This window comes from Calonectris borealis, chromosome 1, assembly GCF_964195595.1.
Source record: "Calonectris borealis chromosome 1, bCalBor7.hap1.2, whole genome shotgun sequence".
Taxonomy (NCBI): domain Eukaryota; kingdom Metazoa; phylum Chordata; class Aves; order Procellariiformes; family Procellariidae; genus Calonectris; species Calonectris borealis.
The window spans coordinates 17,855,353-17,867,135 of NC_134312.1; the positions used below are offsets into that span (position 1 = coordinate 17,855,353).

At 41.9% G+C, this 11,783-nt stretch overlaps 1 protein-coding gene and 1 long non-coding RNA gene across 8 annotated transcripts in view; one reads left to right on the forward strand and one right to left on the reverse strand.

Annotated features, from left to right (window-relative positions):
• CERK (ceramide kinase) overlaps positions 1-7,085 on the reverse strand; it is a 46,631-nt gene extending 39,546 nt beyond the window's left edge. For 2 of the 7 annotated variants that reach the window (XM_075146072.1, XM_075146016.1), the window contains exon 1: positions 6,819-7,085. In XM_075146072.1, coding sequence (XP_075002173.1) covers positions 6,819-6,957 — 139 coding nt within the window. In that variant the 5' untranslated portion in view covers positions 6,958-7,085. Of the gene's footprint in view, positions 1-2,543; positions 2,728-3,559; positions 3,627-4,234; positions 4,843-5,311; positions 5,450-6,046; positions 6,553-6,818 lie in introns of those variants that run through there. The other 5 variants (XM_075146063.1, XM_075146042.1, XM_075146052.1 and 2 more) reach the window with 5 other exon arrangements.
• Positions 7,086-7,193: 108 nt separating this feature from the next.
• LOC142081900 (uncharacterized) lies at positions 7,194-10,379 on the forward strand. Its single transcript, XR_012673507.1, has 2 exons — positions 7,194-7,553; positions 9,430-10,379. It is a non-coding gene; the product is annotated as an uncharacterized LOC142081900 (long non-coding RNA).
• The last annotated feature ends 1,404 nt before the right edge of the window (positions 10,380-11,783 follow it).

Sequence of the window (11,783 nt, forward strand, 5' to 3'; positions counted from 1 at the left end):
GCAGCTCCATTGCCGTGACAGCGTACTCCAATCTGAAGGCAGTCAAAACCACACGCTACCTAACAGAGTAATTGCAGAGGGCCAGAAAGATGCAAAGCTGTCTCAAGTACAAACATGTTATTCAGAACATTCCCTACAGCTTATGAAAACAAATCTGAATCCAGCGGCATTTGTGTTTGAATAGAGCTCAAGAATTTCTATCAGTCCAAATATGACTATCACTATTCGACTTAGTGTTATACAGTATATTGTTTAATCTGAAAGCAAATCAACTTAGTCCCACCCTCCCCAGAAGGGAGAAGTTTCCATTGCGAAGAAATGAAACGGACCTTCAATACAAGCAGCACAATCCTGCTCCTATAAACACAATGCCCTCATCTGCCATTTAACCACCAAAATCCGCCTCATAAAAATAAGTAGGTTTATCCCACTCTCTTTTGAGAGGTCAACAAGGTTCACATATGTACTAATTATAGTCCTTTCCCACACCTACTTTTGTAGCGGTTAGCCTATTATCAAATAGCATGAGCCATTTCTTTCACTAATTTAGCATAAAGGTGTTCACTCGTAAAGGCCTTCACCTTTATGAGTTCCTCCCAAAACATGGAAAATCTTATTGCCACATTAACAAAAAAAATTGTACTTACATCAGCACTACTAAATCAACATTAATGAAAAAAGTTGAACTATAGGCTCAGACCATACCAAACAAAGAATTTTACTTGGCTCATACAATATACTCAAGCAAGTAGCACACAACAGTTCCTAGACAAAATTCCAGGCAAAATACTGTGACTTTTTCAATGTACACATCTAGATTCAAGAGACTGAATTTCGAGTTCAGAAATACTAAAGTACATATCAATTTTCTTAAGCTTAATCTCAAAGATCTTCACACATTTATGTTTTCATGTCTCACCTTATTCAATTTCTAGCACACATGACACACTAAAGATAATGAGTTGCCCATCCAGAGCAGCTGGATGAAGGGGCATGGCAAAAAATTAAAAAACCAAACAAAACACACAATGGACAGGCGATAGTCTTCCCAGCACATTAGCTGTGCCAGTCATCACTCATTCTGGGTTACAGTGCTCTTTCAGTCTTAACAGACACTCGAAGCGCAAACTGACAAATCAGCAAAATACTGTGTTGTATGCATACTACTTTTCCCCGTATTAAGCAAGTGGGAAGGGGGAAAAAAAAACAAACTAAGGTAAGCACACTAACAGTGGGCTTTCTTTGTAAAAAATGTAGCCAGCAGTTGTGAAGTGTGTTTTTCTGCGTTAAGACTTTTTAGTGCGTCATTGCTGTCTGCCACTCCCACAGAACACTTCCTGAGTTTACCAGCAAACTCACTCAGAACCCAAGTCAAGATTTGTTCATTCATCACTGCCAGCTACGTATCCTACAGGCCAAATTCCTCTCTCAGAAATGGGCTAGTTTAAAGCAACACAGACATGTGCAAAAGCACAAAAACGTTACTGATCACAGCATTTGGTTTATTCTTAAAATTCAGCTCAGGCCCATGGATGCAGTGGCATTCAGAATTAATTAAAATTATTAGTATACTCTTGTGACTTAAAAATATTAACAACTAAAAAGCTGGGGTGCAGATTTAAAGAAAAAGTATTTTTTGAGTCACTTTGAAAACTAATTTACTGTTACAGATCACATGAACGGTCAGTTATCTTGTCTTAAGTTTAAGCTTTGCCTTCACCTAAAAGGAAGAAAACAAGAACATTTTCCATCAGAAGGTACATTGCATTATATTGATCATGCACTACAGAAAGCTGTGTCTAATAAAGACCAGAATAAGAGAATATGGTGGATAGGGATATAGAGCAGAATTACACAGAATTCACATCTGCGGGAGGGGGGGAAGGGGGAGGGGAAGGGAGGGAAGGGGGTGCGTCATGACTAAATGATTTAATTCAAAACTGTGGAAGAGTCACAGAAACATCTGAAGGCCATGATCTCACAATATACAGCCATGTATAGGGAAATTGGCTTTTTTTTTTTTAAGTAAATCTTCAAGTACTTCATAAACTAATAGACAATAGCCTAGATAATAGAACACACAGTTCCTGATATGGTCAGACACACAGTTGCTACTTCACACCACATTAACTGAATTTGAATCAAATCACAGCAATTTGAACTTGGATCAATTTGCATATTTAAATCATACTATTGAAGGTTTTCCCATTGATTTTTTTTTTTAATCTCCAAATTAAATTTTTTCAACTCAACTATGAATATTTCAATGGTAAAGCAAGAAATAAGATACACTTCCTCACCTTAAGGGAAAAAACCCCACCACGAAAGAGGTGCATGCTGTATTGTTTAATGCAGTGTGCAGCTATATTTGAATTAATGTATCTTCCAGAACACGACACATTCCAAAGAAACAATGCCTTCTACAGCTATTATTCCCCAGACCCTACCAGTTTAATGTAGTCTTTGGAACTGCCTAGAGGAAAACATGGTTCAGATTTCTACACGTGCCCATTGCCAATTGGGAACGACTGATGAAAAATGACCTTGGCTAAGGATGTGCCAACACGCTGCAGGCGGACCGGCCTTGCTCCCAAGCAGGCCCGCCTCTGCTGGCTCGGTACTGTGTTTACCAAACTGAGCATCCTTTAGAATCCACAACATCAGAATGGCATCAGTCTTGTGAACACTAGTACTGAGGCTTCCTCAAGTGGTTGTTTCAGGGAGAAGCTGGAAAAAACACACCAAGGGAGAATTCTAAAGGGAGCAATAGAAGGGTTAAAAGAAAGTGCACACAGTAAGTGAAGGCATACAGTCCAGTGCCTAGTTTGATCACCCCCTTCATACTTGTACTTTACAATTAAAAAAACCAGAAAAATGCCAACAGAATCTCATTCTTTGTTAGTAATCCCTTAGTACTAGGCATGATACAATCTTAGCCAATACTTCTAAAATACTTGTAAGTACCTATGTACAATATATAATCTGCTATGAAATTTGGTACACAAAGTTTGATCCTGTGTTACTTGAGAAAAACCTGGCTGTGCCATCAACACGAGGAAATAGGAGAACAATTGATCTGCCCAGCTTTGCAGATCAACTAAATCTCATGGCGAAGTGTTACAAGGGTGAAAAATAATGTTCTTCAGAATATTTGAAGATGAATGCATGCCTAAGGGAAAAAAGGTACATAGCTAAAAGTAACAGAGAAACGCATGAAAAATATCAGATAAAACTTTTCCCTCTAAGTTCAACCAACCAAAGAACAGGAAATGGGAACCTACTGAAGACAGAACTTGAAAATATGATGCTGTTAAGCAAGGCCTAACAGTAGGAAGGAAAGTAAACAGTATTTAGGATTTAAGGTTTTAAAAACATACCATGACTTGAACAAACATTTTATATTTTTGTTATTGTTGGTATCTTCTCAATTATAGCATTAAAAATAATTGTCCTGAATTAATATTTCTTTATTCACAAAATGCATTTTGACAGAATGGGTTTTAAAAATATATATATATTTTAATATCGTTGTACAAAGATGAGAAAACACAAGAATCACCTCGTATTCTGTAGAACTGTATTTTCCTGGACAATAGGACAAAGTCTCTGTTGCTTCTTATCTGTTCCTGAACTTGGATGCAATAGGGAGAGATAGATATTTCAACACTTCTACAATATACCTAACTATAGCTCTAGTTCCTTACCTGTCAAAGTCTGAAAACCTTGACAAAATATATACCAAACCATTCTTACTTATGTAGCTAAATCCAAGACAGTAACAAATGCTCAGAAAATAAGCAGCCCTCACTGAGTTTTTTCAGTTTAAAGACAACTGTTTCACTGTAATAACTACCTATTAAACAAAAAATATAGCACTTTTATACTGCGTAATTAAGTCTGTATGTAGGCATAATGCACAGTAGTCACAGGCTAAATGGTAGAAAGATACCAATCTTGGTCAAGCAACTCCTCTGAAATTATATGCTTCTAACTAACCATCTTCCATATTGTAAAGTTTATTTATATACTGTCACGTACGCTGCTCATATTTCCAAAATAATTGTAGAGAACACAATGAGCCATCCCAGGTCTTAAAAGAGCTTAAAGACAACAGGGCAGCAATAATATAAAACTGTGATGGTATTAAAGCACAAGTGCAAGAAACACATGAATTAATCAGGGTGTTAAGGAGACGAGGTACATCATCTGTTGTATTGCTCTCTACTTAACTTACAGCTGTGCCTCCAGAACATTTAGGCATTTCTTTTTCTTCTCTTCTGATTCCACATCATATTTTCCAAAATCTTGTAAATAGCTACGTTACAGGACAGCAGACACACTCAGTAACCAGAGTTGCCTCCTAAGGAATCTCCAACTGGGTACTGCTTTAGAAACTGCCTCAAGAAGAGTCTAGTTTACTATGTCCCACTCTCTTTCCACCATTCCCAGCATTCTGGCATCCACTTTGCCACAAGCTTCAGGACAGGTTCATACTTGGTTTGGCCCAGCTGGGGTAAGTCGAGAAAACTTACAACTTAAAAAGCTGTAAAAACTTACAACTGTAAGCAGTTGTAAACTTTAGAATGCTAATAAGAGAGCTAGTGTCCTTTTGTGGCACTCCTGCCACTGTCTAAAGGAAGTCATCATACAGTAGAATGGATCTCCCCTTGAACTTGCTCAAGCCTACAGATCAGTCAACCAGTAACTTTGCAAAGGCATTTTTAGAAGGACTTTACACAATTCAACTAAATTCTCTCCAAAGCAGGGACTTTACCTAGTGGGACCAATTGTCTCAAAAGGCTTTGAAACCTTGTATTTTAAATTTAATCCAACTACCTTTCTCTAGACTCATTTTATTTCATTTTGAAAAGTATACAGCTTATCTTTCACACCAATATATTAAGCTCGGCAGAATTAAAGAACTAATTTGTCTGCAAAGTCTTAAGTTCATTTAGCTGCACATCTAAAGTAAGTTCAGGAATTTTCAAATACTTTTTTCAGCGGAACTGCTAATAAAAGCTAGATTATGTCAAATTGTATTCACACAATAGCAGAGGAAGGATAACAAACTCTGTTTTTACGTTACCAGGAATAAGAAGAGATGTACTTAAAACATGACAAATTCTCAATTATGTAAACTACAACATCAAATTCTTACAATACTTTTTGAGTCCTCCTTCTCCCTTTTCCCTCACCTTTTTTCAAAAACCCTCAGGTCAATAAGATATTATGATAAAATCAAGAAAATATTTAAGAAAGGTACATGGTAAGAAGGGAAGAACTATTTAACTATTTAAGTTTGGGAACTTGCCTGGAACTGGAGACATCTATATTCAAACCTTTCTCAGATAAGCTTCTAGTCAACCTTTCTATTATTAGTTTCTCTCTGTCTCAGTTCCTCCAACCTCTAAAATGAGGATGACAGCAGTTTTCCACTCTACAGCAGCTGCTGTGAAAAGAAGGACATTACACATTTTCAGATGTTCACGTACCATGATAATAGGGCTATATTAATAATTACTATGGGAAATAGTAATTACTATGGGAATAATTACTATGTGAAAACCCCAAGGTGAAAGAATCTGATAAAATACACCCGAAGTGTAGTAAAAAGTTTGATATACCATATGTACAGATATATTCATAAGTTATCCTGAAATTTTGTCAAGTAGTAGTAATCAGTAGTAATCTCTCCCACTTGCAGTTTTGTAAGTCAGCACTATTCTAATTGCACAAAAAGGGAACTATAAACAGCTTTGTTACCCCATTACAAACTCTTAGCCTACATGAAACATTTCCAAAACAGTAAATCGCAAAAGTTAAACTCGCTTTGGAAATTTCCATGGAGCCCTGTAGAAAGCGAAGAGCTTTAAAAAAAAATCATTTGAAAAAAATAATTGTCTGAAACACTGCCTCAACATGAAAGTGTTTTTTAACCACAACTAAGTCACGTAACTAAAAAAGTTGCTTTTAAAGTTCTGCAGTGTATTATGTCCTGCTACGACTAATTTGAACACAACGTTACAAATTACACGCTGCTACCTACTCACACTGCCAAGAAACAGTGGGGTTCAGCTAAACAGATCTGTGCTTTCCTCATCCAGCTGCAGGGACAGGTTTCCTGCCTTTGTTATCCAAGGCGCACTCTCCGAACAGATGCTGAAATTGCCTTCTCCGTAAGGCTCGGAACTCGCTGCACTCGCAGGCAGTGCCCGCGGCTCACCGCCGGTAGTTCTCAGCTTTGTTTCGAAACGCACGAGCCGATTAACCGGCTGACACGTCCGGCACAGCCGGCCGTCTGCCGCTGACAGTCCTGCCACCGCTTCGCCCTCGGCCTCGTGTCTCCCGCGCCCCGGCACGGCCGCAGCGCTCCCGCACCGCCCGGCCCGGGCCCGCGTGATTGAACCGCCCTCCGCCTTTCACCGCCGGACTCCGAACCCCGGAGGCGACTGCTGCTGCGGGCACCGGCTGCCGCCCCTCCCTCCTAGGGCAAAAGGCGCGCGCGTACAGGAAACACCCAGCGCCGACAGAACGCTCTGAACGCGCAACGCGCTCTGAGCCGGGCACCGCACGCCGCCGCCGAGACCCGGCTCCAGCAGCGCCCCGGCGGGCACAGGGCCGGCTGCAGGCCGTCCCCGCCGGCACCCGTGCCCGACGCCGCCTTGCGCGCTGGCCCCCGCCGCCAGGGACGCTGCGAACGCCCTTCCCCCGCCGCTGACGAGAGGCGGCCCCCAGGCGGCCCCAGCCCGCCGCGAGGCCGCGGCAGGTGCGCTAACGGCCGCCCGCCACAGCCCGTCCCGCCCCGCCGCTCCACTCACCGCCGCCGCGGCGCGGCGGGCGGGGGTCGCGCCAGGCCAGCCGCCCCCGCTCCTCGTCTAAGGTGACCTCCCAGGAGCGCTGCCCCAGTCCCAGCGAGGAAACCAGCCGCGGCCGCCGGCCGCCCGGGAGCCGCTCCATGGCCGCCGAGAGCCCGGAGCCCGCCGCAGCCCGCTACCGCATGGCCCAGCGCACCGGGCGGCCGCCGCGGGGCGAGCCCGGCAGCTAACGGCGCCCCCGGCCCGCCGCTAGCCGGCCTGTCCCGCGGGCGGGGCGCGGCGTCAGCGCCTACGCCAGCGCCGCCGGGGCGGGGCCTGCGGCGGCCGCGGCTCCCCGGCACGGCGCCCGGCTCCGGGGGGCGGGGCGAGGCGCGACCGGGACCGGGGCAGGCCGGGGCAGCGGGGCCGAGCGGCGGCGGCTGCCCCCGCCGGCCCCCCGCGGGCAGGCCGCCCGGGGCTGCGGGGCGCAGAGAAGGCGGAGGGCCCGCGCCCCCCGACCCGCTTTGTCTCCTCAGCCCCTGGCGAGAGCCACGTGCTCTGCGAGCCGCGGCGGAGGCTGACCCCGCCTGAGCCCCGGGAACGGCCAGCACTAGCGCCGCGGGCACGGCTCCGCGCAGAGAAAGTGGGGTTTACACCATAACGTGTGCGGATTGCTTCCCTGCTTTTGCGGGAGGATCAGGCAGCCATCACAGTGACGATGAACTCTTCCCTTACCAAGACGGTGAAAATGTAATGCACGTATCTACCTGGGTAGTACCACAAACCTCTCGATCTAACCTTACCGCCTTTTCTATAAAAAACCATTTTGAGTTCGCCTTAAAGATGCTGGCAATAATTCCCTACGATTAAACTTCTAGTTCTTTGCTGTCTTTCCTCCATGGTGACCCTGAACCTTATCACTGTAACCATCAGCGCCCTGCCCAACAGGCCGGGGTGACCGGCAGCTCCTCCGCCTCTGACCTTACTCACAACCTACTGGTTCTCAGTATTTCCTGCAGAGGTGAGAGAAAAGTGTCACTGGTCTGTTCTGCGTGGGTCCAGCCCGGGGCCACTCCTCTGCTTCACAAGAATGACACACACACTCCAGCCGGCTTTGCTCAGAGCCAGCGCAGAGCTAAAAAGCTACTGCACTTGAGCTATGCTCTGAACCTTGTAGTGCACTCACATTTCATTTTCTGAAAAGAAATGAGCTAGGCACTGTCATCCAAGTTATACATTCAATTTAATCTTCCTGTGCTATGAATACTTGTCATCTTCTGTCTCGATTATTGCAACGTCCTTTCCTCTGGCCTTGAAAGACATGATGTTGCCACCTTTATTGTTGAAAATACCTAGTTACGCCACACTTTCACAATTTCAAGGAACACTTTGTTTCTGCCAGTTGTACTACCCTTTACATTTTTTAATCCTTCCCTCCACAAACACCTGCAAAGCTCTTTACATTGAGGCTTAAAGTAAAGTTTGTTTGTTGCAAAAGTCTGTTGTGAACATTAGTCTGCCAAATCCACTGCTGAGCAGTCATTAGTGTCTCACAGGTTCTTTGCATTTTGCCAGCTACATCATCTGTTATCATCCCTCTTACACTTTGACGGTAAGATCCCTGGGCCAGGAACGTCCTTTTTGTTTCGGGCTGTGCCGTATCTAGCACATTTCATTTCCATTATTTGTAACCACTTCTGCAAGCCAGAACAGCTGGGTGGAAACCACAGCCTAATGCTGATACTCACAATGCAGCAGAGGCTCATTCGGTCAGACTGACGGATCACTAATATAAAGCTGTATTCTTAAAAATATTATTTATCATTTCTCCATTAGACAAATTAGATCTAATCTTTTATGGTCTACAGTCACCTGAATCAATATTCTTATGCTGTGATCCATGCTAACTGAAGAAGTAAAAAGTTCATTCTTTTTACCACTCTTGCCTATGACTATTTCGTTTTATTCTTATCAATTTGACAACTGGTTTTGGCTTAGCTAAGGCTAAAGCCTTCAACTGTAAAACACAGAATTGATAAAATATTCTCTGGTCTGTTAGAAGCCTACTAAGGTGTACTAGCACCACTACTCGGAATGGCATTCCCCCATCCACATTTCTTATTTGTTTAGATAAGGAGAAGCCACCTATTTCTTCCTTGCACGCTGTTTTAGCATAACTGTGTTTTGGCCCATGATTTGGGTTCCTCCATGCTACTCAGGAATGTCCCGCAGGAATTCATACCAGTGCTGTGTTTGGTCTGCTCTGGCACTCTCTGGCAGTCCCTTGAACACCAACACGTGCTTCTGTCCCTAGAAAGTAAAGGCCAAATTTAAGCCAACACAGTGTTTTTTTCAATCAGTTTTAGTACTTTATGATTTTCTTCCCTGACCCTAACAGAGAAAGAATTTCTAAAGGGTGGCTGACTTGGTAGGCTAAAGCACACACATGTCAATTATTGTTTTACTGCTTATTACATAAGCCTTTAATTACCACTGAGGGGACAGAACTGCAGATGCAGCAATGCCAGTAAACTGCAGGATTTATAGCCTAAAATCTTGGTGCTAAAGATGGCTGATCACAGGGCTCCGCCCTGAGAAATGGCATGGTTGTAAAAGCACCTCGCTTTGTTCACAGGTCCACAGAGGCCACAGGAGGGGTTGCTATTGTAGTTAACTTGGGAACAACAATACGTTGCATGACAAGTACAATTCACAATGTCAAATGGGAAGAATGCAGGAAGGTAACACAACTTACAAGGTTTATCTCTATGACCCATTTATTATCTATCTAGCAAACAACATAACTTTTAAAGCCAACTTTTTCTCCCCAATGTCTGATTTTATAATAGGTCATTCATCTTGAATGATACCAAGCCAAGTGGTGCAGTTGGTACTCTTGTGGGAAGGGATACCATCTGCAAGGTCAAGGGACCTTGATAGGCTTGAGGAGTGGGCCCAGGCAAACCTCATGAAGTTCAACAAGGCCAAGTGCAGGGTCCTGCACCTGGGTCGGGGCAACCCCCGGTATCAATTCAGGCTGGGGGATGAAGGGATTGAGAGCAGCCCTGCCGAGATGGACTTGGGGGTAGTCTGTAGAAACAGTCCCTTTTTGAAGAGAACGTAAACCAAACCAGAAGCAAGATTCTCTGAAACAGACGAGGAAAATCTGGAAAGTATATTTTTAAGACTTAAAGTAATCAATTAATGAAATAATTTGAAAATAAAACAATCTCAGTATAGAAACCATTACACTAAAAAATATGATTTACTTCCTTCAGTTCTGGATATCCTTATTAACAACACAGGAAGTAAATCAAAATATAGGTAATCAGATTATCAACACAAATAAGCACATATGAGAAGCACATATTTATCGTGACACTCCAGACCAACTATTACCTAAGATATGCTTAGTTGGACTAATTAACCTAGCACATAAAATCAGATGAAGTACCTAAGTACTTAAGTACTTAGACAATTATGGAAGCATCTCTGTAAGCACCACCTATGGTCTTTATCATATAAAATAAAATAAAATAAAAATAAAATAAAATAAAATAAAATAAAACAAAACAAAACAGAAATTATCTGAATAGCAATGTCATTGAAGATACTCAAATCACTTCTTCATTTCCAAGAATCAGTGGACATATCTGTAGCCTCCTAATGTTACTAACTTGAAAAACCATAAACAACATAGAAATCAGAATGTATATGTGAAGAATCTATATTCTTTAAAAAAGTTTTTGACTCTGTATGTCTGCCAGGATTAAAACTCTAGCTGATACACACTGAATCAGATGAAACATAAACCTAATTTATATTAGTATTTTAAATAATTTTCAATTTTTTTTTTTAATCACTAAGGTTAATCACTAAAAAGATAATCATGCCTATGCTCACAGGTAGGTTGAGCTCACTCAGAAGCTAGTGAAATGCTTAATCACCAGTTACCAAAAAGTCCTCCTGTACCCTTCTTGACGTTTGCAAGGTTCTTCAACACTTTAATCAATTTTTGTCATTGGGAACTTATCACCTATCAAATGTACCCTGAAACACAAATACTCACACCAGTCTTCTTGGAAGACATCTAGTTTTGACCTGATATTCACAAACTTATGCTTTTTTCAATACTTCTACAAGACTACAAATAATTGCAGTTAAAGATGGATCCTGAGGTCCATCTTCTTACAAGAGCAAGAGATGTTCTAAGACATAGCCACTATTTACACGATAGCAGAGTTACCGTATGAGGAAGAAGGATGCTCAGAAGGGCAAAGATATTTGGCTAAACTAAAACAAATTTGGCACGTTAAACTCTCTCTTTCTTGGGAATACTGTCATTTTGAAGACAAGTAGCATGAAATCACAGACTTGACTTTCCTGAAAGTCAATGTTGAAAAATTCATGATTTATACTCAAGATTTATAGTTTCATATTTTCATCCAAACTATCCCACCATTTCAGTTTCAGCAGAAAAAAACAATCCTACACAATACCTTTTCAGAATAAAATTAATTCAGAAAAGATAAGAGTATATGAAATAAAAAAAAAATATATAGGTTTTCTCAATCTTACCAGTCTTTGGACACAATCTCATCAGTCTTGTTATTGATTCATTATATAATTGGAAAGTTCATAGATGCATAAATTCATATTTTTATAACATCTACCTTTGCAAAGGCAAATATCCTGGCTGTAGGTTCTTTTAAAGTTGTGTTTGTGGAATTAAGGTAGAAGAGGGAAGGGGTTTTTTGTCTTTAAATGCCAGTGAATTGTCTCTTTGAAACCGGTTTAGTTAATTAATATGATTTAATTAACAATGTTACTTTCTGTGGTTAGTACTATATTTTAAAAGTGCAATATAAACCTAAAGTAAATGCTTAGAAATGCAGGTGAAATTCTCTTTCAAAGACCGAGTTTCTAAATGATCAGATCAAAGATGGATTGAAGCAATTTGTCTGAATAGAGTAATTTTCACTTTGATTT